The sequence below is a fragment of the Electrona antarctica genome (assembly GCF_951216825.1).
Source record: "Electrona antarctica genome assembly, chromosome: 1".
In the NCBI taxonomy this organism is placed as follows: domain Eukaryota; kingdom Metazoa; phylum Chordata; class Actinopteri; order Myctophiformes; family Myctophidae; genus Electrona; species Electrona antarctica.
In genome coordinates, this window is record NC_136806.1 from 14,401,008 (window position 1) to 14,428,206 (window position 27,199).

General features: G+C 41.6%; 2 protein-coding genes across 3 annotated transcripts in view; both read left to right on the forward strand.

The window, feature by feature from the left end:
• Positions 1 to 5,531: 5,531 nt before the first annotated feature.
• On the forward strand, positions 5,532 to 10,891 carry LOC306926616 (serine protease 27-like; the record flags this gene model as incomplete). The annotated part of the gene is made up of 8 exons (XM_079505972.1): positions 5,532 to 5,667; positions 7,747 to 7,880; positions 8,356 to 8,536; positions 8,724 to 8,837; positions 8,936 to 9,093; positions 9,665 to 9,807; positions 10,194 to 10,347; positions 10,683 to 10,891. The coding sequence occupies exons 2-8, from the start codon at positions 7,769 to 7,771 to the stop codon at positions 10,889 to 10,891; spliced, it is 1,071 nt and encodes a 356-aa protein (XP_079362098.1). The 5' UTR covers positions 5,532 to 5,667; positions 7,747 to 7,768.
• A 3,186-nt stretch (positions 10,892 to 14,077) lies between these two features.
• The window catches only part of hars (histidyl-tRNA synthetase), a 29,734-nt gene continuing 16,612 nt past the window's right edge, over positions 14,078 to 27,199 (forward strand). Inside the window, exons 1-8 of one of the 2 annotated variants that reach the window (XM_079515299.1) lie at positions 14,152 to 14,279; positions 17,600 to 17,978; positions 21,092 to 21,181; positions 22,990 to 23,109; positions 24,285 to 24,380; positions 25,862 to 25,987; positions 26,197 to 26,304; positions 27,047 to 27,145. In XM_079515299.1, the coding sequence (XP_079371425.1) occupies positions 17,868 to 17,978; positions 21,092 to 21,181; positions 22,990 to 23,109; positions 24,285 to 24,380; positions 25,862 to 25,987; positions 26,197 to 26,304; positions 27,047 to 27,145 (750 nt within the window). In that variant the 5' untranslated portion in view covers positions 14,152 to 14,279; positions 17,600 to 17,867. Of the gene's footprint in view, positions 14,280 to 17,599; positions 17,979 to 21,091; positions 21,182 to 22,989; positions 23,110 to 24,284; positions 24,381 to 25,861; positions 25,988 to 26,196; positions 26,305 to 27,046; positions 27,146 to 27,199 lie in introns of both variants that reach the window. The other variant, XM_079515300.1, reaches the window with a different exon arrangement.

Sequence of the window (27,199 nt, forward strand, 5' to 3'; positions counted from 1 at the left end):
CAATTTTGAGGCATTTGTACTTTACTTTAGTATTCATAATTTCCAATACTTTTATTTCTACTCCACTACATCTCAGAGGCAAATATTGTATTTGTACGCCACTACATTTATTTGCAAACTTTAGTTACTAGTTACTTTGGAGATTTTGATTATTATAAAAAAACATGCATTAACCACTTCCTCAGTATAGTAGACTATTTGAAAATAGCCGATCTACAAGCTCACAATACGTCGTGATGTGCTAGATTATGAGCTTGTAGATTTGCTATTTTCAAAAGATTTGTATACATTTGAAAACTTGAAATGGGACATTCTTAAGTACACTTTGATACCAATAATTTTGTACTTTTACTCAAGTAAATGTTGAATACCGGACTGTTACTTGTAACAGTATGTATTTCAATGTATTTCTATATTGCAGTATTGATACTTTTACTCAAGTACAAAATGTGATACTTTTTCCACCACTCCACTGCATATTGCAAGCTATACTCAGTGCAGCTCTGCTCATCATGGCTTGAAGCCACCTGGTGGTTGAATGGCCACTCCACATATTAAAATAAACCTGTGGGTGTGGCTGAGAATCTGGGGGTGGGTCTGTGGGTGTGTCTATCAGAGGTACCTCTGGGTTCTGATAAATGTCCTTTTGAGACTGAGGCAAAAAGGAATGGGACTCCACTGTACATTAGTTAGGATATAAGTTATTAGTGAAGATTCACTTCTGTCCCAACTAAGAAGCTAGACACACGAAGGTTTTTCCCAATCTCAAATTTGCAATGTTAGTATTGAGGCATGACATAACATGTGTTAAAGAGGTTTTTGTTTTGTTTACCAGATAAGTGACACCCCTTCGGAGGACTTTTTCTGTTCTAAAAAGTAACAGGTCTATTTGGCTGTATATATTGGGCAATTCTGATGACCTCACAGATTCACAGTTGTGTTTCTGGTTTCTAGCTTTACTGGGAGATTGTCACCATTGGCATAACTATGTTTGAACTATCACAAATAACTGTCCACCAGGGGGTCTGCATAGCAGAGGCTTTGATGGTTCTGTGGGTAGAGATGAAGTCATCTCCATTGTTTCATCTTAATCTTTTCTTTGTTTACCAACAAATTATTTAAAAAAAAAAAAGAAGCTAACTTTGGCTAACATGCAGCTATCTCTCCATGTTACCTCTCTTCTACCCAGTCCACTGAGACAAGTTCAAATATTAGTGAGACTGTTGGCTGAATTGAGTGCAATTCTTTTTTCTTTTCCATAGCCATTGTTTCTTGCTTATTTCTCTATGCACCAACACACCGTGACACACTCCTATACTTTGTACTGTGCATATTGTTCAGTTAACTTTTAGTGATTTTTTTTTTTGTTTGTTTTTACTTAAGGTCACAGGGAGTACATTGTGGACTGTAGATGAGAAGCTATTGTCCTGCTCTGTGCACACATCAGGCTGAATTTATAGTGCATTTTTATTTCTTTTTTTAGTGTGTGCATTTCAAGTGTGGAGCTATTTCTGCCTGGTTCTTATTTTGAAAGGATTGGAGAAAATGAACAACCCCTGGTCCCCATTTTGATTGCTAATAAGAAATGGAACATATTGTCTGTACGTTACAATTAAAAAAAACATTATTTATTATTATATTATTTATTTTAAAAAGATTATCTGTTTGAATTACTTACACCTAGCATAGCTGTATTATTTAGTTAAGTTTATTTTTTTAAACGTAATTCTGTCCCATTTTCTTTTTATTTTAACACCATGTTCTAATATCATCTATTCTGTACAAGCCTGAATAAATACTGTGACACTGCAATCCAATCCTGTCTGGTCCTCATGCTCTAACAGGCATGCTGGTGTTCACTCACACACACACACACACACACACACACACACACACACACACACACACACACACACACACACACACACACACACACACACACACCTTAAATGTCTACAATATAAAACAATGCTGCTGCTGTGCTGATAATACTATACAAACATAATCAGTTATCACCAAGCATTCACTTCTATGAAACATCAATAGGTTACATATATATTAGCGAAATTACACTAAAACACATTGATAAGGTGATTCAAATTAAATATGATGATAATAACAAGCGATTTGTATTCAAACTAATGCATATAGGCTGTTATCGCGAGAATCTCAGTTCTTAACAGCTTGTCAATTAATTCTCGCGATACTGCCCGGTCAGAAACTCGTATTGTGCTCTTTCGAGACGTAAATATAATTATATCGTTTGCAAATCATAAAACAACGTATCCGAAAATAACCTTTGACATGTCTTCTTTCATCTGTCAGCATCGATATTTTTTTAGAAGGGCATAGTCATTAATATCGATGTTTTTTCATGCCTTGTCCGCTGGACTCCATTGCATCCCATGCATTCTGTCAACATCCGGTTCAGGAACTGTCCCTAATCGGAGTCCCCAGTAGCGCTAGAGGCCGCCATTACACCGGCCCCATGAAGTGAACGGAGTTTGCAGAACTCTGTTATTTCTAAGGCTCTGGTATGCGCTAGTTCTGTGGTTCTCAATCTGGCGTCCGGGGACCCCCTGCGAGTCCTTGACGGGGTTCCAACTTCCAGGGGGTCCTTATTCAGAATGGTAACAAGACAACTCACCCCTAAACTCACTTTTGGTGAGTTGTCCAGACAACTCACCCCTAAACGTGAAGACATCTCACCCCTGCTTTTTTAGGGGTGAGATGTCTTCACTTTCCGGGGTGAGATGTCTTCACTTTTGGCCACTTTCGGGGTGAGATGTCTTCACGTTTAGGGGTGAGTTGTCAGGACAACTCACCAAAAGTCTGACTGAATATGTAGCCTTTGAGCTATACTTTACTGAATATTTCACAAGAATATAACACAAGAATCAAATGTACGGTCAAATGTAATGTAGTTTATTTAAATATAGAAACATTGTAAACAAAGTTCAAACAGCAGTTTGTACAAAAAATATAAAAAAGGTAAACATCAAAAGTTTAGAAAAACATCAGTTTGTACAAAAAAATATAGAAAAAAGTTAAGTATAGAAAAAATGTAAACTAAAAAATATAGTAAAAAGTTGTCATATCTACAAAAAGAAAGAAAAAAGTTGTGCTGTGTGCAGTGCAGTGTGCTGTCCCATTTTGGTCAAAAGTTGTGCACTAAAAAGTTGTCATATCTACAAAAAGAAAGAAAAAAGTTGTGCTGTGTGCAGTGCAGTGTGCAGTGTGCTGTCCCATTTTGGTCAAAAGTTGTGCAGTGCAGTGTGCTCATCTCCACACTGGGGCATTCAATTCAGATGTAATTCAGTCAGTATAGGCCTATTAGAACTGTGATTGATTGATCATGCGTCCGTTGTGCGTCTAATTAGCAACTTTGTACAGCCGTCAGACTCTGCCTTTGAAGCGCAAACATTATCCACAAACGACCCCCCCCCCCCCCTCAATGCTGCATAGAGAGAGAGAGAGAGAGAGAGAGAGAGAGACGCTCTACTCCTTACAAGTGTTTCACCGGATTTTACTGTTAAATAAATAAATAATTAGCCGTGACTGCGCACGTCTGTAGGAACCGATAGTTAGATCCGAAATTGAATTATGCCTACTGTAATGGGTGCCACGGAAAGTACAGACAACTCACCCCGCAATGTCAGAAAGTGAAGACAGCTCACCCCGGAAAGTAAAGACATCTCACCGGGGTGAGATGTCTTCACTTTCCGGGGTGAGCTGTCTTCACTTTCCGGGGTGAGCTGTCCGGGGTGAGCTGTCCGGACAACTCACCCCGACATGTCAAAAAGTGAAGACAACTCACCGGGGTGAGATGTCTCGTATTCGTCAGAATGAGCTATACATATCGCACCAGAAAGCAAATTAAACCACTTTTTAACCATTCTCTTATTTACCATATCACAGGGGATTTTCTTGAAAGTGTTTATAGAATCATTTATGATTGACACCTTATTATAAGGCAATATTTTCTAAATTTCATTATGCTTTAAGTAGCATGTGACGTGTCAAACTAGGGGGTTTTCATGGTTCTGAATCCATTCCAAGCATTAGTTTTGCATGAAAAACACTCCTTGGACTATATTTGGCCATAGCCACTTACCCAAATGTCCCCAAAACGTGCTGACCTCATCACATTTGTGATGATGATGGCTATGGCCGTTTACAGATTGTGGATCGGCCGTCCAGTGGTGAAAAAAAGAGAAATTGTGAACTGGCCAACGTCTTTGGCCTTTATCAATATTATGTATTTTAATGTTTGCATGTTAATGAAATGTATTGCTTATTTCTGCCAAGGTACTGGTATTGTGGAACATCTTGCTCCATTACCAGAATACATTTCTGGTGTGAAATTGCACGACCCCCACAAAAATAAAACAGCCCAAAAACGGCACATGTGCCTTTTTGTGGGGTTTGGGCACCTGCCCCCTCATTGCTCTCTGCACGGACCTGTGGGTCCGGGGACCCCCTGCCCTGCGGGTCCTTGACAGGGTTCCAGGGGGTCCGGGGACCCCAGTCAGATAGATTTGCTATAAATATCGCACCAGGAAGCAATTGAAACCACTTTTTAACCCTTCTAGGCCAGTCAATCTAAAAAGGGCCACTGTGTCTGTGTGTCAGTCGGAGGAGGCAGAGCCCATATTATGAGCCTATAGGAGGCGGCGCTGTGGTGCTGAACTCTGTCTATAGTGTGTGTGTGTGTGTGTGTGTGTGTGTGTGTGTGTGTGTGTGTGTGTGTGTGTGTGTGTGTGTGTGTGTGTGTGTTGATTTGATTGAAAATTGTATTAACAGTTTGCAGAATTACAGTACATTTTAAGCACAAACTCAATACAAAGGCTGTTAACTGTGAGTGGACGACCCAATTAAGCATTACACTTGTTTACAACAGGGTCCACCATGTTCAATTCATCGTGTGTGTGTGTGTGTGTGTGTGTGTGTGTGTGTGTGTGTGTGTGTGTGTGTGTGTGTGTGTGTGTGTGTGTGTGTGTGTGTGTGTGTGTGTGTGTGTGTGTGTGTGTGTGTGTGTGTGTGTGTGTGTGTGTGTGTTGTGTAGCATGGAATGGCCTTCCTCTGCGTATAAGGGATTGTGCTACATGTCCATCTTTTAAATAGCCTACAATCTGAAAAAATGGTTGCTTGAAAACCAAAGCTTGCAACCATTCATCATTATTTATTTGTTATGCTGCTGTTCCCTATGTAATGCTATGTAAATGTATTCCACTGTTTGCCTGTCTGTTTTCCGTTTGTTTCTTGTGAGGACTGCGGAGGAAAATTTGCAACTGTGCTATATCCGGTGTATTTTGTGTGTGTGTGTGTGTGTGTGTGTGTGTGTGTTGAGTCACAGTGGAGTCACGTGATGCAGAATGACTTCAATCACTTCATGCACGTTTTGAGGAAGTTGAAGTTGTCACATGCACGCACGCACGCACACGCACGGAGAGAGAGAGAGAGAGAGAGAGAGAGAGAGCAGACAGCACAGGTTGACCACTGACCAGCCCACATGGAGAATCATTGGGTCTGAATGCGGAGGTCTGTATATAAACCGTGTCTTTACTCATCAGAGTTCATTCTGAGCTGTTGGAGGAAACTGGGAATTAAGTTGCGGAGATATTGAAAGACATGCACGCAGGAGTGGAGCGTCTTGACTCCACAAATGTGAGTTTTAATCTGAAATATATAAGTAACGACATTGACATCTATCTATATCTATCTATCTATCTATCTATCTATCTATCTATCTATCTATCTATCTATCTATCTATCTATCTATCTATCTATCTATCTATCTATCTATCTATCTATCTATCTATATATTTCTTTACTGTATTTTATTAGCTGGCACGTATAGAGAATTGTTAATCTCGTGGAAAAGTTCAGCTATGTGGAATAAATGTAAATGATGTAATGTATCATGGAATTATCAAGCAGCAACTTAAGACAGAATGCTGGTTTTATTTGGCATGTCTGAGACAAATAGTAAAGTGTGTGATTGGATCGGAGCGCATTGGTGCCAATATGCGCTTCTTTGCCCGGAGAAGAGCGCGCTGCGCGGCGATCTGATATGTTTATTTAGTACTTATGCTGTTGGCTGTTTTGTTGATTTATTATGTTGATTTATTTTTAGCAGTCACCGTGACCTTGGTTAGAAAGTAATCCCCTGAGCGGTTATTTAAATGAATGAGAAAACTCAGATGTAGCTTTAATGATTGTTGTTCACTGTGAATTAAATAGCTGTCTTTCTTCTCTGAACTCAAATTACATAATAGCGTAAATAAAATAATGTTATAATAATCAATGATTATGATTTACGCTGCTGTGTTAATTTGAGTTTAGATTAGGGCTTGTTGTAGCCTATATATTATTCGTTTTAAATTGAATTACCGTTTTCATATAGGATATACTTTTCTCATTTCTTATCTCGTGTCTTTTTATATTTATAAATATATATCTCGTCATTTCAGTTCCGTCTCACTCTCTCTTTGAGAACGCTGTTCTGAAAGGGATAATTCTAGCGCTCTGTCCACAGAGAGTTATAGGGACTCTGGGAGTCATTCTGGCCTGGCCTTTTTGGGGGGAAAAGTTGCAGGCGCAGCTATATACGTCTATTTGTGTTTAGTAATTAAAATGGTAATAGGCTGGCGTGTAAATATAATAACATGGCTGGTTGTATGTGTTGTTGGCTGCGAGTTGGCCAAACGGATCGGATATAGCCTATAGGCATTGAGCGCGCTGCGGTGCTAATACTGCAGGGCGCGTTCGGAATATACCGCACCGGAGCGCACTGGCTTATTAGTTTGCATTTTACAGCTGCGTCCAGTGCGCTATTTCCGAGCGCGCCCACTGTATGTGAGCGCGTGCGCCTCACGGAGCATTGCGCATCTCAGAAGTTCGCACTATAAGTGCGTGTGTTCGGAGGAAAAAACATATCGGCTATACCGTCTGCTAATCATTTCATCCATTTTCCACGCGCGAGCATATATTATACTATGATATCAGCCTGTAGTGCGCATGCATGTCGCGCAGGGAATAGTTATGCAGGTGTAAACCAGACAGCGCCTAATTTATGTATTTATTATAGACAGAACTTTGGTTCCGCCTGGCTTTACAACCTATTGAATTTCCATGTTCTGTATATTTATACTTTTCTCATATAAATGTATGTTCCATTCCGTCTCCCTTTGAGAATGAACACTGATTCATGACTGACTCATTAGACTGAATGGCTCCCACTGAGCTGTCGGGGGGCGGGGCCTAGCACAATGATCGCCGCTGATAGGCTGAATGGCCTATAGCAGCAGCCACATGCAGGTCAACTTTAGTAAACTCTGTCACGGTGCACGCGCCTGCATACAGTTAAGGCTCGCAGAGCGCAGACTTCACGTGAACGCGCTTACGTCGGTGATTGTGACTCAATCTGTTTCATATGTCAAGGACCCCCAAATGTACATGTAGCCCCCGCAGACCCCCACATTTAAAAAGATATGCCAGGGACCCCCATAACCCCATTAGAGAAGATGTTCACGGCTCTATAGCAGTGATTCTCAACCACTTTAATTTCAAGGACCGCCCACATGCATTATAGTCTACGGACCCCCATTTAATGGCATTTCTATCTCTGGGACCCCTGCATTTATGTTGTAAAATCAATGTTAATGTATTCCATGCTGAAGCGGTTTGGTCCTTGGACTCCTTGCGCTGGTGTGATCAAAGTATGTGTGTTCTTGTGTGTTTCAGATCTGGGGCTCTGTGTGCCAAGATGGCTGACAAATGGTGGCGCCGCGGCCTGCGTCCTAAACATCCTTACGTGATTGCTGGCCTCGGTGCCGGCATAGTTTTGGGAATAGTGGTTTTGGTGGCTCTGCTCTGCGGTAAGACAACGTATCATAGCTAAATCTAATATTATTACAGTTCCATTTGTCTGCATCAATTCCTATTTCACGTGAATCATGGTTAAAAGAGGGAGACCCCTTTTTACTGGAGGCTATAGCAAGCAATGATTAGGATACTATTAAAATATAGAGATATTTAACACGTATCCCTTAGGATAATTATTTGTCCCTAATCCCTAAACTTATTTTATCATTTTTTTTACTATTTTAAAACATTTTAAAATAGTACAAATAGCCGATCTACAAGCTAACAACGTGTCGATGTAGATTGGCTAGTTGAACTATTTTTAAACGTTTTAAAATAGTAAAAAATGTCAAATATGTTTAGGGATAAGGGGTAAGGGGTGGTGCAAGATGTATTTGTTTTAATTAATCATACAATGAAGTCTAGTCTACATGAGCCTATAGGTTCTTTAGTGGTTAATTGTATATCTGTGATCTGTGTCTCTTCCAGGTGGAAAGCAGACCGCTGACTCTGTCACGGCGGGGGGAGCCCAGCCGAGAAGCCCAAAGATAGTTGGCGGGAAGCCAGCCAAACTGCCGTTCATTGTCAGCATTCAATACCAAAACAAGCACAGATGCCAAGGAAGTATCGTGTTAGACAAATTTGTGTCTACCACCGCACAATGCGTCCAGTGAGTATAGTGTAATATTATTACACCAGGGAGGGGGTGATTCTCCTTAGAGATCGGCTCTTAGTATCCTACAGTATATTGCCACCATGAAAGACATTAGGCCAAGAGAGAGAGCTATGTAATGTTAAAGCCACATCACAAATAGCATACTGACTAAATGGGATGTTTGTGTATGTTTCTCTTCCAGTGGCCTCAAGATGAAGCACCTGACCCTCGTCATGGGACGGTCCAACCTCGATGACGAAGGCGGTGAGACGAGACGCGTTATTGATGTCACCATCAACTCAAAGTGGACTCCAAGGTAGGGGTCATGTGCATTGTGCACGACTGACCTAAATCACACTACATTATTCTAGTGTTGTTAATAACTAATATTGGATTATTCTGACTCATTCCTAGTCATACGGACTGGCGCTACGATGAAGCCGTGCTGGAAATGGAACGGCCCGTTGTCTTCGGAGAGAACATCCAGCCTGTGTGCTTCGCAGACGAGGGCAGTGTCTTCCCGACTGGCATGAAAGCTGCAGTGTACGGTTGGGGTAATGTCGGACAATCAGGTAAGAACGGGACCCAACATGGCACCATGGGGACCAAATGGACTTGTTTAAGGGTTCCAATTTGGTTCCATGGTTAACACTCTCAGAGCAGGTAACCAAATGGACCCTTATGATCAAGTATAACCCTGGAGGTCCCCGGACTACACTTTGAGTGCCGTACATGTAGAAATTCACTGAATAATGTTTTGACAGGCATGCTGAGTATTAATAATAGTACCTATTGAAGCAATATGCCCTTGAACAAGGCATCAACCACTACGATGAAATGTGTTCTATGAGCAGGGCCTGGCTGGAAACAAGTTCTTGAGCTTAGCCCAGATACCCTGGGTAAATATAGATTTCATTTAATTTCATTTAATTTAATTTCATTTCATTTCATTTCATTTCATTTCAAGCACATGCACCCTATATATAGCCTCCCTATTCTGGCCGAGTCATAATAGGCCAACATTTGGTGAAAACAGCAGATCTACAATAATCGCATAAATAATGCCATTTAGGTTCCCATTCCCCCCCCCCCCACACACACACACACTGATAATGGTTCTGTTCTGTTTGTGTCTATGTATAGAAGAACTGCCTCCACCCAGAACACTTCAAGGAGTCAACGTGACGGTAACTGACCGTGACACTTGTAACCTGAAATACAATGGGAGGGTGACCGAGGATATGCTTTGTACCGGAAACGTGGCAGGAGACAAGGACACCTGCTACGTACGAATGCCTTTCAGATCTTCAGCACTTCAGCCTCTTTCACAGAAAAAACACTACAGCCTTTTTTCTCTCTTCCTGGAAAGTTAGCACACTGAAATAGAATATATAAATTAGATCGAAAAGAGTAAAATGTAAAGTTTTAAATGACCAAACCTGCCTACTGATGATGTCACTGGTAGGCAGGTGGCATGTTAACGGTCCACAGCCCTCCTCTCAGTACACAGAAATGGCTCCACCTTCTTTTTCCCCTAAATTTAGAGTATCCAATTATTTATTTTTACCCCTTTTTCTCCCTGATTTAGTCGTTATACCAATTGATTCCTCTCCCCCCCACCCCTCACTGCTGTCACATCCTACTGAACAATGCTTCACTTGTGTCTTATTAGGGAGATGTAGGAGCTCCCCTGGTGGTGAAACAAGGAGATGACTTCATCCAGATTGGAAACGTCATCAGGATCCCAGATCAGTGCGCTGTTCCAAATGGAATGGAAACGGTTTCCTTGAAACCCTCTAAGACTTTCATCAAAGACGCCATTAAAGGTATGCGTGTGTTGATGTTTTAATGTCCTGCAGTCATTGAAGTGTCTGTCTGTCTGTCTGTCTGTCTGTCTGTCTGTCTGTCTGTCTGTCTGTCTGTCTGTCTGTCTGTCTGTCTGTCTGTCTGTCTGTGTGTGTGTGTATCTTAGTCAGTTAAACTCCTTTATATTGAGTTGACCGAAGTCTCCATGCAGGGCTCTATAGGGCTATACTAGGGTTCTAAGTGAAACTAGCAGATCTATTATCTGCTATTTATATTTCTAGATCTGCTATTTTCACCTGTATTTAGCTGTTATTATTCATAGAGCTGTCCTGGTGTTTTATCGTGTCTTGTGTAGGGATGAAAGACATGACATCAACTACGACCCCAAGGCCACAGTGTGGGAAGAGGAATGTTCCTGTTGTGTTGGACGCGTCGAGAACGGGCGGGAAGCTCCTCCTCAACGTTCCTGAGATGGTCCCCTGGATGAACCCGGTGAACTCTCAGCCCCCTGCTCCAACTCCAGACCCCTCCGACCAAATCTGCTTCAAGAAATATGAAGGTTAATAATTTGTAGAACAGATGTTAACCTCTAAGAAACACCTCACACACGCTGATTAATTAACCTCTTAAAGCCTGGAGTAAATGTTCTCATTTAATTAACCTTTAAAGCCATCCAAACCGGGAAAGCATCTGTTGTGTCATTTTAGATTTGGCTATTGGAGAAATAGCAGATCTACAAGCTCACAGCGTGGCACGAAGTGACGCGCTGTGAGCTTGTAGATCTGCTTTTTTGAAAAAAATATTTTTTGAAAAAATATTGAAAGTGTTTTTGAATAATTTTGATAATTTTCTTTACGCAAATCTTCTCTTCTGGGGGGTCCCTGGCACAAAACATTTTCAGGTGAGGGGTCCACGGACAAATACATCATCATTTTGGGGGTCCTTGGGCACCAAACACTTTGAGAACTACTGATTTAGAAGGAAACTTGTGGAATCGTCCCCTCAGGTCTTCATGGGTTAAACATGTTTTCATTTGATTAAAAACTTTACACTTTCCATATACATGTCTCTCCATGAGGGTTAAAGTGCTTCATTGATTTGAGCAGCAGTGTGATGTATTGATCAGATGGAGTTGTGGCAGCGGTGGCCGAACGGATAGCGGCGCGGTCTTGATACCGGAAGGTTCCTAGTTCGAATCAGCCGTCCGACACGTTAAATTTACCACCGCTGAAGTGCCCTTGAACAAGGCATTGAACCACTACGATGAAATGTGTTCTATGAGCAGGGCCTGGCTGGAAACAAGTTCTTGAGCTTAGCCCAGATACCCTGGGTAAATATAGATTTCATTTCATTTCATTTCATTTCAGTTACTTTGTGCCTTTAAAGAGAAAGCTTTTATAAAACTATTTTTCCTTCATGTCTCTTGGATGAAACAAGGTGTTCACTGCAGACAGGGTTTAATCTCTGACCTCTGATCCTAGGATCAGGATTAAAGTGGTTAATTGCAGTGTGATGGTAGTGATTAGATGGACAGAATGGTTTTAGAATAGTCTTTTTTTCAACTGTATACTTTATGCTTTATCACTGTTTGCAAATGATACATGCACTACACACAGAAAAATAATGTTGTTTAAATGCTTCTTCTTTATTTAGTGAATGGTTATAGAGAACCTTTTCAGTTGTAATTATTAGAGGGACCTTTTCATGGTTCTTTATAGTACCCTTCATTTAAATGGTTCTTTAAATATAACCTTGGTCTGAAAGGTCCTTCCTGGAACCAGTTTAGGTTCTAGTTGACACTTTTATTTTCCTGTGTGTGTAAACTAAACTAACAAGTGTGTTTAACAATAGCTGTAGTAATTACACAGGTGTAAAGATGATCTACACAGAAGGTACTCCATGTACAGTAATGTACATCATATGGAGCGTATTGATGGAACTACAGGATGTACTGTATAGTTAGACAGGTGTGTTGATTGGTATATCTGTGTGATGTGTGCAAATACTAACTAAACTAAACTAAACTATGGGACAGGAAAGGAATAACTGAACATTGGTCCCCCATGAGAACACATTTTATTTTTAATATTTGATTACAAATGTGCTGCAAAAATAATATTTTTTACTAAAGTAATGCAACAAAACCTGCCAGTCATTAGAAGATGTTGAATGGTCTGATAATGATGTACCGTGCATGTTAAAATCAGGTATACTTGACATTATTTATGTCCATTTTCCAAAGCATACATTCATTTGTTTTTTTATACATTTAAGGGGAAAGAAATTTAATGCTGACCATGAATCTGTCCAGAATTTGAACTGAATGTCAATAAATGTCTCTTTATGTCCTTTACTTGTGTCTTTTACTGTCCTTTATACCAGAAGGTTATTTATGAAATTAAATCCAGCATACAGTACATGGATTAAAGGGGCTGATAGTAGGTGTTATACTGTAAATGTGCTCTGAATTAATTTAACACAGTTTAACATGAATCAAACATCGATGTGTCAGTTTTAGTTCAATCTGTTGTGTCTGGGCCTGCCCTGCAGTCCCCAAGACTACATGGGCTACAGGTCAGAGAACAAAGGCTGTCTGTCTGCATCACATCGCATGGAACATGTGACAAACCACCATCACAATTTATACAATACTAGCCCAACTATATTTATATATAAAAGTGAATAAATAAAGATGTGTGTGGTATAACAACTGATGGAATCAAATGTTATAAAATGTGTGTTGTGTGTGGGCTCCATCCTTGGCTGTGTCAGTTTAACAAGAACATGTTATCAGTGACACAGACAGTCGTACTCCCTTCTGAACAAGAGCTCTTTCATGAGTTCAAGGTCTACTAGAACAGAGAAACACTGCATTGTTTAAGGCATGTGAAAAACACTTTTGGTTCGCTTTTTTTACTTGAGACATTTTATCATCCAAAAGTCTACAGCAGTGGTTCTCAACCAGTGGTCCGGGGACCACCAGTGGTCCTTGTGGGGGTTCCAGGTGGTCCCCAGTTAAATGATGGAGAGTTGGTAACCAAATGGAGATCTTTAACTCTTGAGTGTAAAATGAAACCATATGCTGTCAAGAGTTATTACAAATTCATTTAGTATTACAAATTCATTTAGAAGAAGTCTACACAATAATTAGAGAATGTAGAAGAATTGTTACTGTACTGTTACACCCAACGTGACTCTGCGTCCTAATTGGGCTTCACAGCCAGCTAAACTCTCTCCTATAAGTCTCCTCCAAGGAACAGGCAGATGTGTTGTACATGGACCAGATTTATTATAGGAAAGTTTAAAACTGAAACAAAGAAATAGCAGGGGTTTTTGTCCCCAAGGGGCCAGTGAGGCTATTCAACGTTGAAGCTCTGGGCCCTAGTGGTAGGAGGAGGGACTACAGAGCAACTTCCACTGACATGAATAGCTGGGGGGGCGGAGCTTCGCGCCAGTTCAGTCTCTATCCTTTTATATACTCTATGTTTTTTGTCCAGCGTCCACTTTATAAAGTCCATGCACTCCAGTGAATAGCATTTATCCATTTAGATAACTTTTTAATTACTTATCTTTACACAGAAACATTACTTTATTACTTATTTTTTACATAATGTGTGTCTTATATAATCGTTTAAATGCTTAATTTATAGTTTTAAGGTGCAAATGAATCTTTTTTGTCAATACTCTAGAGGGTACTCTTATTTTGAAGAGATCGTCCACCGGAAGTCTTATATTTGCTAGCTTAGATTTGCTAAAAAAAAACAGTGCCGCTTGTAGCATTAGCTTTTTCATGTTAACCGGTGGTGGCACATGCTGCTGATGAAACAAACAAACAATAATACACACATAAATAATAATGGCAGACAATAATAAAACAGAGGTTCAAGAGGCCATTAAAACGCAAGGCGAGGTGGTTCGCAAACTAAAGGCAGAGAAGGCGAGCAAAGAGCAGGTTAGTAACATTGAACAGAGTGAATATTACGATGACGGCTGGTTTAGTTGACATGAAGTAGCTGCTGCTAGCTGAATGAAATGAATGACAACGAATCGACACGACAGACGTCTTCGGACTGTCATATATATGCCTGCCAACACTCCCGAATTTACAATTTACAACTACATTTTAGGCATTTAGCAGGCGCTCTTAATCCGGAGCGATTTACAGTAAGCAAGACCAACGCATGGTAATGCAGAAAATACATTAAAAAAAATGTCATCAAGAATCATAAGCAAGCTAATAACCTCTCTAAACATCTGTCTTAACAGTAGATTATCTGTACTCTACAGTGAAGCCATTAGTGCTACGTCTACATGAAACAATAATGCTAATTATAAATCTAATAAAATGCTAAATTATAAATCTAAATGACAGGAGACCCCTTTTATGTTCACCCTTTTCTGCTCTACTTCTGAATTGTAATTTCTCCTAAATGATGGCAAATAGCCTCCTAGTCCTTATTTTTTGTGCAATTTGACTTTGATCGATTGATTAAATAAATACTGCAGTTTGAAACGAAATTAAAATACAAAAGGATGCTAAAAAAAGGATAAACCCAAGAAAGCCTATGGCTTGTTGTTCCATTTATTGGGGTCCTGCAGTGTGCATTGCATTCAAGCTAGCCCCATATGTGCCCTCTCCCTACGCTCATTCTGTAGCAGCTACAGAATGAGCGTAGGGAGAGGGCACATATGGGGCTACATTCAAGCCAGTTAGTGGCAGACCGTAACCTCGCCTCACCAGGCTTTCCACCACCTCGGAGGAAAGCCTGGTCTCTGTTTCAAAAGTCCGTATGATCCTGTCGGCAGCGGATGATATCGTTACGTCATGTTGTAGTATTGTTTTGTAGGCGACAGGCAGGATTAACAGGCGTCAACTTCCTTTTCCCTCAAACAATAAAAGCTCTCGTAGCCTGTAGCTTTTATTGAGAAAAATCGGTTTGAGGGAAAAGGAAGTTGCCGCCTGTTGTTCCTGCCTGTCGACTATCATCCGCTCCCGACAGGATCATATACCTAAATGAAATGGTGCCCAGGCTAGGCAGACAGTGGTTCACCAAGGTGGACACCATCTCAGCCAGGGCCCCTTTTTGGACCCCTAAATAGGTCTGTGTTACAGGTCCATTAGTTATAATGGCCCAATGGGGGACCTTTTATACATATAAAATGTCGAAGTTTGAGAACCACTTCTCTATGGTAAAAGAGCATGCCCATGGGGCTTACACATCAATTTAATTGAATTCAGTGAATATTTGTTAATTATTTCCACACTGACTGCACTGCAGTGTGCTGACGTGATCTTAAAGGGATAGTTCAGATTTTTTTAACTTAAGTTGTATGAAATACTTGCCATTAATATAGTGGTTGCAACTGTATTAATTGATTGCCCGAGTCCCATGGTGGGAGTTCTGCTCTGGTTTTGGTCAATATTAAGTAGTTCTGGTAATTTTGTGGGGGGCACTGGGGCCACGCAGTAAAAGTAAATTAATCCACAAAACGAAAGTAATTTGTATTGTTGACCTATTTCTAAAATATTAGCGCGACTTTCGTTCAACTTTGACCCCTCACATGGAACTATTTTTTGGGCGTAGTGATATGGACCACAAAAAACATAGTTCTGTGTGATAGAGGGGTAAAAAAAAAAGAACGGAAGTTGCACTAATATTTTAGAAATAGGTCAACAATACAAATTACGTTAGTTTTGTGGATTCATTTACTTTTACTGCGTGGCCCCCAGTGCCCCCCACAAAATGACCGGAACTACTTGATATTTCACCAAAACCAGAGCAGAACTCCCACCACAGGACTCGGGCAATCAATTAATACAGTTGCAACCACTAAATTAATGGCAAGTATTTCATACAACTTAAGTTCAAAAAATCTGAACTATCCCTTTAAGTTCAGCTGCAGCATGGATTGGGGAGTCTCTGGGGTCTTGTCTTTGCTCTAAATGCCATGTCACAGCGTTGCGGTTTGGGCAGAAACCTTGGCTCTTATCTCCATATTCTAACTTTGTGTTTTTTTAAACCCATTTAGGCCTGACGTCGAAATTTAAAAAAAAATGTCTTCTAAAGTTTTCTGAAATACCTCATGTTTCTGTATCAGTGGTGCTCGATATTTCATATCAAGGACCCCAAAAATGATATGTATTTGGCCACCGACCCCCATCTGAAAGTATGTTGTTCCAGGGACCCCCGTAAGCAAAGATTTGAGTTAAAAACGTAATCTAGTCAAAGCTTGGCACTACATTTTCATGATTTTTCAAAAATAGCAGACCTACAAGCTCGTAGCGCGCCACTCGGTGGCGCGCTATGAGCTTGTAGATCTGCTATTTTTCAATAGCTAAAGTATAACAATGCTTAGTTAAAACACCAAAAGGGGTTCCCGCCCAAAATGGGTTAAGTAAATTAAAATGTCCCCTTCATGTTTGCAGGGGGGGATGTGCATGTGTGTGCCCCGACTTAACCCATTTTAGACCTGAGGACGATTCTGCAAATGTCTCCTAAATCCTGACCGTTTTCTTGAAAAACCCATGTTTCTGTGTCAGTCGTTCTCATACATTTTCATGTCAAGGACCCCCAAAAATATTTGTAATTGGCCGCCGACCCCCATCTGAAAATACGTTGTTCCAGAGACCCCCCAGAAGCAAAGATTTGAGTTAAAAACGTTCGCTCTGAAAAAATATACATTTAAAGATTTGCACTACATTTCCACGATGCCGCGCTATGAGCTTGTAGATCTGCTATTTGTCAATAGCTAAAGTATAACATAATGCTTACAACACCAAAAGGGGTTCCTGCCCAAAATTTCTTAACAGATCCGGAAGCTCGAAACACGGTTTGAGGTGACGCGTTCTTCTGACATTGAAAATAGCCGATCTACACAAGCGACGCATTGTGAGCTCGTAGATTGTAGAATACAATATTCAATATTCATATTTGGCCCCCGGGCTGACCTAGAGCTTCATATATGGAGACGACAGAGGCATCTCCATATATGGATAAAGACGACTGGCTGCGTCCATTGTGACAAGCATCTAGCCGACTGGCATTGTAATATTGTGACAAGCATCCAGCCAAGCCCTATAATACAGAGTCAGTGGTTATTACCATTGAGCTCAGAGAGTGTGTGGCGACGTCATATAGTATAAAATAGAGCGTGAATGGGTCAGTGACATCCATCTGTCTTGTCTAAGCTTCGTTTGGCCTGTCGGTTTGATTGACCCGTGCGTTTCATTGTTCTATCTTCCACGCTGTGATGATGATGCCCATCCCCTAGAGATAGGGTCGCTCACCACTTTTCTCCTGTTCTTCCTGCCTGGCCCTCCTAACAACATCACCACCTATTCCTGCTCTACCTGTCTGGACCTTCCTGGGTGGCTGCTACTACTGACTGACTGTCTGGTGGTCCAATGGGACACCTTGGCCCTGGACAACAATGGCTGCACTCACTGATGTGATGGATAATTGGATGGGCTCCTCCTGAACTGTACAACCCTTCCAACTATTTTTTTTTTAACTTGCACTCTTCACTGTTTTTTTTGGGGATGTATGCACTGGGCTTGCTCTCGCTCCGTGCGTGTGGCTGTTTTCCGGGGCGTCACTCTGGACTGCGTGCCCCATTTCTGCGCTCCATCGTCGGGATGACTGTGAATCAGGTTTGTCTCTCTAGGAGGGTGTGGTGTGCACTGGTGGGGGTGGTGGCAGTCCGGTGGTAAAGTAAAAAAAAAATGAAGTCCAAACCTTAAAAGGATCCCTGGCTATAAGACAAATATGCCTTAAAACATTACACTTGCACTACATCAATATTTTATTTCTTTCATAAATAGAGAATCTTTCAATCAATAGGGACTGCTCCCATCGCAGGTTGATATATGTCCATGTGTGGTCCAGCACTATGGAATGCATATGCTAATAGAAACAACTTAATACTTCCTAAAAATAATATGATCATCAAAGCAATATTTAAATACTTGTTATTAGCATGTACATTCCCTGGGGCTGGACCACACATGGACTGGACATATGTCATATGACATCCTCAACTTGCGACAGGAGCAGTTCCTTTTGAGTGAAAGATAAACAGTGTACACTACCCAACTTTATTTTATGAAAGAAATACAAATATTTAAGGTGTTTTTATTTTTAGTTATAGAGAGCAAGTATAGTGTTTTAAGGCATATTTGTCTGGCCAGGGATCCTTTTAAACAAAGAAAGATAAATCCCCTTTGGGATTAAACAAGTGAAAACGTTTACAATATGTCCAAATTAATTCTTAAAAAATAGCCAATTTACTGTTTAGGTGCCCACTCTTCCTGCACCCTTTTGCAATGTGAAATGCCACTGAATCTGTAGGCCTAATCCTTTTCCATTGTGATTCTGTCTCGTCATATGGGCCATGTGAAAAATAATGATGCCACATCTCTTTTCAACTTGTGACAGCTGATGCTTGTACTGTGAAGGCAAAAGTTTATTAACGTCTCATCCTCCATTTGTACGCGTGCTGAAAATAGCCGATCTACTAGCTCACAGCGTGTTGCGGAGGCCACACGTCGTGAGCTTGCACATCAGCTACTTTTTAGCACGCTGATGCAACAGGTCGTACGGCGAAACATAAGACAGGCTTCCCCTTTGTTTTTAGCCGAGGCGACGTACACAGTCAACACAGAGTCAGACACACATGGCTATTGGCTCCTCGATGCAAAATAAACAGTGTACACTACCCAACTTTAGGATAATAAGGGACAGTAGGTCGGGACACGGTATTGATATTAAAGCTTCATGTTCTGCAGCAGCACCCACTCGCCTCTTAGCTCTGGTCCATAGCCCTAATGCTAGGGTAGAATTAGCATTAGGGCTATGGATCAGAGCTACTCTCGCCGCTATGCCTGTCCATTCTCCAGGCACTGGAACAAGCCACTCGTGCCAGTGGCGTATCCAGGAATTACGTTTTGGGCAGGCAAGATGTGTTAATTGTCGTCTCCCCGCGCACAATCGTAGCACTAAAGGTTTTCAAAGAGATATACCTGCCAGACGAGTAGTATACAAAGACTGAAAGGCATTCATTTACATTCCAATGGGTGATTGATGGTCGCGCTCTACCGCAACGGCCAATCAGCTGTCCATTAATAGTTCCCAGGTCTTGTTTTGGTCCTTTTTTTCTCATTGTATGGATTTTGGCCAGGCCAGAAATGGATTTGGACAGGCGGACGCCTGCCCTCGCCTTATTGTAGCTACGCCTCTGACTCGTGCTGCCATCTCCCACAGGGACCGACCCTCCACTATGTCGGAACTAAAACCTGTCCCCGTAAAAAGTGTACCTGTGAGAGACTGCAACACGAGCGTCCCAACCTGCTCCAGCACCCGGAAAACAAACACAAGCACAGCGGCGTGTGCAAAGCGTGTGTGCATCCCCTTTTTACAACTTTTACAACGCTGAGTAGTTTGCTCCAAATCTTAAACGGAGAAGCCGAACCATTTCCAGACGACAGACATTACGTTCCTCCGCCTGTTCGCCTCTATCGGCAGTAGTTGCCGGGTCCCATTGACAAATAATGCACTTCCGGAAAACCCGCTGTTCAAACGTACTGTTAGGTCTCAGAGGCAGTTGCCTGTCGGGAAAGTACAGGTCGTGTTCTACTTGGCCAAAGGTCATGTCCACTTGTACAGGTCGTGTTCTACTTGGCCAAAGGTCATGTCCACTTGTACAGGTCGTGTTCTACTTGGCCAAAGGTCATGTCCACTTGTACAGGTCGTGTTCTACTTGGCCAAAGGTCATGTCCACTTGTACAGGTCGTGTTCTACTTGGCCAAAGGTCATGTCCACTTGTACAGGTTGTGTTCTACTTGGCCAAAGGTCATGTCCACTTGTACAGGTCGTGTAAAGTACAGGTCATGTCCACTTGTACAGGTCGTGTTCTACTTGGCCAAAGGTCATGTCCACTTGTACAGGTCGTGTAAAGTACAGGTCATGTCCACTTGTACAGGTCGTGTTCTACTTGGCCAAAGGTCATGTCCACTTGTACAGGTTGTGTAAAGTACAGGTCGTGTAAAGTACAGGTCGTGTTCTACTTGGCCAAAGGTCATGTCCACTTGCCTGAAAAGTAAATTGTCCATTATGAAAGTATGGGTAATATTTTTTTTTTACTTTCGGGGGCTGTGTGATAAACAAAAATGACTCGAGTGACTCATTCAGTTATTCAGTCAAATGACTAATAACACCTGTATGAATTCACACTTGTTATTTTATATTTTTAAATGTAGCAACAGCGAAAACAGCACAATATACTGTAGGCAAACAGTGCTCTTATTTTACATTCCACTCTGGTGGACACGGGAGTCCTGGGGATTGATTCAGCTGGCTGAAATGTAACAGAAATAACAATAAGGGGTGTCAAGAATCTACACTACATTCATGAAACCATACACGATATTGGGCTGGACTAGATAATGATAATACAACATTGTACATCGTCCATCACCTTCAGTTTGCTCTTGTGGTGGAACTTAACCTGAGTTAATAATACATTTAATAAACTTTGTTTGTACAGCACCTTCCATGATACCAGAGAGTGTTCCTTGTAAATCTTGATCACACAGAAATAGAAGTCGATGCGCATCGCCACGCTTTAATATCGTAATATTTTCTGGCCTGATTATATACGTATTGTGACACCCTTAAAAGTAAATAGTTTTCTTTTCAAGTTGCTTACTGGTCCACATTTGCTGCAAGCAAAACATTTGTATTAAATGTGCGTGTGTGTGTGTTGCAGATCGACGAGGAAGTAGCCAAGCTGCTGCAGCTGAAGGCTCAGCTTGGAGGTGATGATGGCAAACACCAGTTTGTCCTTAAAACACCAAAGGTAAGAACAGACGGCACACAGACACACACACACACAGACACACACACACACACACACACAGTTGATGCTTGCTTTGATTTTCTCATGCATGGATTAAAGTTCTCAGTCACCGCGATTGATTTGAGTTACTTGGATTCCGTAGAAGTCAGCATGTCGTCTATGAAATCGAAAATGGGCTACAAGCTCACAATGGCCTATTTTCCGTTATTTGTTATTTTTTTCTATTTGAAGTGGTCAAACTAGTGCAAAGATGCATGTCCAATCTTCCGGAAAATCCGGAATGATCTCAGATAATTTCATGAAAGCAAACGTGTTTATAAATACAAAATGACCTGTACTATCCTTTTTTTGTCAGGGCTGGTATGACCAACGTTAGCACCAATCTGCAACTGGTTGTCCGTATGGCTACCAAAACATCATACTTCTACTGTACATATTGTGCAAATTGTTTGGGTGGGGGTCCTTTCATATAATCGTATATTATTAATGGTGTTCCGATCAGGATTTTTTTGGGACCGATCCCGATCTTGTGGGTATGGGGACACTTTTAATATTCCAAACATTATTATATATCAAAACTGTGTGTGTGTGTGTGTGTGTGTGTGTGTGTGTGTGTGTGTGTGTGTGTGTGTGTGTGTGTGTGTGTGTGTGTGTGTGTGTGTGTGTGTGTGTGTGTGTGTGTGTGTGTGTGTGTGTGTGTGTGTGTGTGTGTGTGTGTGTGTGTGTGTGTGTGTGTGTGTGTGTGTGTGTGTGTGTGTGTGTGTGTGTGTGTGTGTGGAGGAAGGGGAGAATGTTTAGGCCCGTCACAAAGGTGCAAAATGATATAGTTAGTACCTTTACTTTATTGTCGGTTTGCACTGAAATTTGTCTTTTGCGACCCTTGTACGCACATTTGACAGGACAAGAAAGAAAATACAATTACATAAGGGCAAAGAGCAATGTCCACAGCTCAGTATAGTCCTGGCCAAAATCCTGATTAACAAAGGTAATAGAGCATGCACCTCCACCTGATTAATCCTGATTAAGCCTCAAAGTCGACTGATGGACAAAAGTCCTCTTCAGTATGACCTTATTGTATCCTGGAACACCATATCTCCTTCCTGAAGGCAGCAACCTATACTCTCCATACAAAACATGGCTAGTATTAGAGGTGATATTCCTTGCTAACCTTAGGATGCTGTTATCATGCGTGGATGTGTAGAGCCTCTGAAGTGGTTGTCCAACAATCTTTGAACAAATGTTTAGTTGTTGCAGCAGTTGTGACTTTTAAGGCTACAGACAAACATCCATACCAGGTGGTGCTACAGTACTGAAAATGATCGTCGACTACCGTTTTACACTGAGGAAAACTGAATAAAAACTAGATGAAAACTAAGCCATGATGGCTAAAACTAAGCCTAAATATGTTGACAATTGCGTCAACAAATTCAAAAACTAGACTAAAAAATATTAGGAAGGGACTAGTGGACAGATACAGTATATAAGTAAAAGATACAAGTCATTTTACACTTGTTGCATGCTGAAAATAGCAGATCTACAAGCTCAACGTGTCGCGCTGCCACGCGTTGTGAACCTGTAGATTTGCTAAGTGTAAAACCAGCCATTACGACAGCATCAAGGCCTGCCAAAACACATTTTAGTCCACTAAACCAACTATAGATTTAGTCTAAAACTAGACTAACGCTAAAACATTCCAGGTGACTAAAATGTGACGACAAACTAAATAAACTATTCAAAAGACTACGACTAAAACTATAATCTGCTGTCAAAATCAACACTACCTCCCACCCACCCACCCACCCACCCAGGGGACGAGGGACTACACGCCCAAGCAGATGGCCATCAGAGAGAAGGTGTTCAACACCATCATCGGCTGCTTCAAACGCCACGGCGCCGAGACCATCGACACGCCCGTCTTTGAGTTGAAGGTAAAACGCATGATGAGTACGTCGTCCGACCACATGAACCCCATCCTGGGCATGTCGTCATACACATATGTGACAGAATTTGACTGAGAACTGCCATTGGATTTTTTTTTAAATTTTCGTTTTTTCATGTCATATGAAAGCAGGGAATCATAGCTGACGTATTGGTTGTTCAGTTTGACCCACCAGTTTTGGAGATATGGCTTATAGAGTAATGTCTAACATTACACCTACATACATGTTTTAAGCATTTATTTCATATTTACATGTCGATTTCAGCTCTGACACTTATTTCAGACATGCTCTAGTATGTGAAGAGTCTGCCTGTGCTATTAACTCATTATGAAAAGTTCTTCTCCTCTGGTGAAAAGCTGGAATTTGCGCGATGGCAGTCTCTCAGTCAAATCTGGTCACATATAGGCAAACATTCAGCAAAAGTAGAAGTTCTGCAGTTATTTTCTAGGCCAGTGGTTTTCAACCTTTTTCAAGTCAAGGTCCATGTATTCGGCATTTGAGCCACGAGACCTCCATTTTAGCCTCTTTCAGACTCAAAACGTAGAATATGTTGTTGTCGTTGGGATATGATTTTGTCCACAATTCCATACTGTATTGATGTACTGTATTCCATACTGTATTGATGTACTGTATTCCATACTGTATTGATGCCAGTGGTCCCTGGACCACTGGCTTAAAACCACTGTTCTAGGGCTATTGATGACAACAAACAAATTCTGATTGATATGCTGACAACAAACAAACATTCTCTATAGAATGTTGGTTCTCACTGTCGGAAGAGAGACGATGTTACAGAACAAACACCCTGTAGCAATGATTACTATCACAATATAGTGCTTCAACCTTTTAACAGAAAGAAATTAAAACGTTTTGCTCTCACCAAAAAATATCACTTACCCTACCTAGGTTTCAATGAAGTCATGCATGTTAGAAACTTAATTCCCTCGTGTGTGTGTGTGTGTGTGTGTGTGTGTGTGTGTGTGTGTGTGTGTGTGTGTGTGTGTGTGTGTGTGTGTGTGTGTGTGTGTGTGTGTGTGTGTGTGTGTGTGTGTGTGTGTGTGTGTGTGTGTGTGTGTGTGTGTGTGTGTGTGTGTGTGTGTGTGTGTGTGTGTGTGTGTGTGTGTGTGTGGTATTTTCTTGTGTGTGTGTCTCTCTGTGTGTAGGAGACATTGACGGGCAAGTATGGCGAGGACTCGAAACTCATCTACGACCTCAAGGACCAAGGAGGAGAGCTTCTGTCCCTCAGATATGACCTCACCGTATCCTTAGAACCCAGTCCAAAGATAGCCAGTCTGCAAGTTCTTTTCTTCTTCCTGCCTAATTTTGAACCAAATAAATTAGTTCGGATCCCTAAAAGTTGGTTCCGAACTGGAATTAAAAAAATATATATATTCTTGCCCGGAATTGGGTTCCAAAGTGGTCGTGTCACTATACAGTTGTGATTTAATAAACCGTGATAAAAATTAAAGAACGGAACCAGTTCTAGAACCAAAGATCTTTTGGTGGAAAAGGGGGCCCCCATCCACAACATGTTGTGAGCTTGTAGTAGTGCTGCCGGAATTGTCCAAAAATTACATTCGGATATTCGTTTTAAAAACCCACGTGGATTCGACCCATTCGGATTTCGATTTCGATTCGGGGCCATTCAGATTTTTTAATAATTAGATTTAGACCAATACAACCTGAGACATAACATTTAAGATCGCATTGCTGGCGCAACTCTCTCTCTCTCTCTCTCTCCGTGCATTGGCGCTGCTGAAAACCGAGTTGGAACACAACGCATGCATTCTCCCTTCTCCCGTAAAACTTCACCGACATTTTTCTTAAATGAGCAATCCTACAACACATAGCCTTATCAAAACGAGGCACGGAGGCAGTATTAAGTCACAGAACACTGCATTGCTGATGCTGCCGGACCGGCGCTGCAATTCATCCGTACGCATTTTATTTATCTTTTTAAAATTTCCTGAAGGATAAAGTCGCTTCATGATTGAAGATTGATGAGTGATAGATCCGTGTGTTGTTGTCTAAATATACTCTCCCGTCCGTCCGAAACAACACCGAAGCAAAAATAAAAGTGTCGGTGTAGGCCAGGCCTGTCCCAGATTCTGATCACTAGGTACGCTGTTGACGGAAGATTTCACCCTTCTGAGCAGCGTACACTCACTGCGCAAATAACGTAAAAGGCCACCGCGGCCCCGCCCGCCCTGTGCCCACCGTTCTTTTCGCACCGTCTGTGCGCAAATAACGTAGCACGCTCTTTGCCGACTTTGCGCAGGGCGGGCGGGGGCCTTTTGTGAATCGGGGAACCTGCGTAGTCTGCGTTTAGGAGGAGTCTGAGGCAGCTTATTTATTCTTCAATGTGTGGCGGTGTCGGCGTGTCGCGTGGCAAATGCAAATATAACTAATCTACAAGCTCACAACGCTTACCCACGGCACCGTCTCACGAAAACTTGCACAGTATTTTTTTATTTTTTTTTATTCGAATCTTAATTTTATATATTCAGTTATTCATTTATTTTTTTGATTCGAAAATTCGTTCGAATATGGAATATTCGTTGGCAGCTCTAGCTTGTAGATGTGATTCTACAACTGACACTGACCAGCCACCTGGTCAGTGTATCCTATCCAAACTAAGCAACGGGTGCCAGACACCTGGTCAGTGTATCCTATCCAAACTAAGCAACGGGTGCCAGACACCTGGTCAGTGTATCCTATCCTTGACCCCGGCCACTCTCAGGTGCCTTTTGCTCGCTACCTCGCCATGAACAAGGTTACCAACATCAAGCGCTATCACATCGCCAAGGTCTACCGCCGGGACAACCCAGCCATGACCCGGGGCCGCTACAGGGAGTTCTATCAATGTGTAAGAAAGTGATCCTGAAGGAAAAGGCTCCATGTAGTCTGTAGTGCATGCCAGTTTTTCTCGGGTGCATATGTTTAGTTCTCATGTCAATGAAACGGGCTAGGGTTAGGGTTTTAACAGGAGTATATGCAAACGTAACTGCCATTTACAGAGAAGTGTCTTGTTTCTCTAACGTATGTGTGTGTGTGTGTGTGTGTGTTCCCTCCCAGGATTTTGACATCGCAGGTCAGTATGATCCCATGATCCCCGATGCAGAGTGCCTGAAGATCGTTCATGAAATCCTCAGTGAATTGGACCTGGGAGACTTTCGGATCAAGGTGTCTCTCTCTCTCTCTCTCGCACGCGCGCACGTGCACACGCACATACTCGCCCTGGGATGGGTCCCGATTATCGATTAATCGATTATCGTGAACAGGACCCGAAATCGATTATGAAAATTAATAATCGATAATCGATTTTTTTATTTTTTTAATGAAAATCTGTTGGAAAGGCAATATTGTCATCCAAACAGGACAGGGCTATAGGCCTACCAAAGTGTGCCTCGGATGTGTCTGTGTAGCTGCATGAGGAGTGTGAGTCATTGAGTGTGAGTAGAGATTGATTCCAATCAAGATACATGTTTGGAGGATTTAGCAGGTGTTGGGAATTTACCTAATCAGGCCTAGGCTGGGGTTGCGATGGTGATCAATTGACTCAACACTGGTCCAGGGACCACCAGTGGTCAGTAAGTTAGTAACCAAATGGACCCTTATTAACTCTCAAGAGTTATTGTTAAGCATCTACATCAGGTGTTCCCAAACTTTTTTGACTTAGGTACCCCTAGGGGGGAAGAATGTTTTTATTTGTAGGGTTCATTAAAAATTGGGGGGGGGGGGGGGGGCTTATCGATTATCGATTAATATTGAATTATGCTAATCGATTTTCATTTTTGACACATTTACACATCCACAGGTTTACTGCCACCTGCTGGTAAGCAGTAAGTCTGTTAAATATGCCGCATCAGAGCCCACCATTTTTGCACTCTGTCTGAACATTAACCCAAGCATGTCACCAATACAGGTGAATGATCGGCGCATTCTGGACGGGATGTTTGCAGTGTGTGGCGTGCCAGATGACAAATTCCGAACCATCTGTTCAACGGTTGACAAGTTGGACAAGGTACTGATTGGATAATTTTATATTCTCCATATGTTTCATATTCACTAATAATAA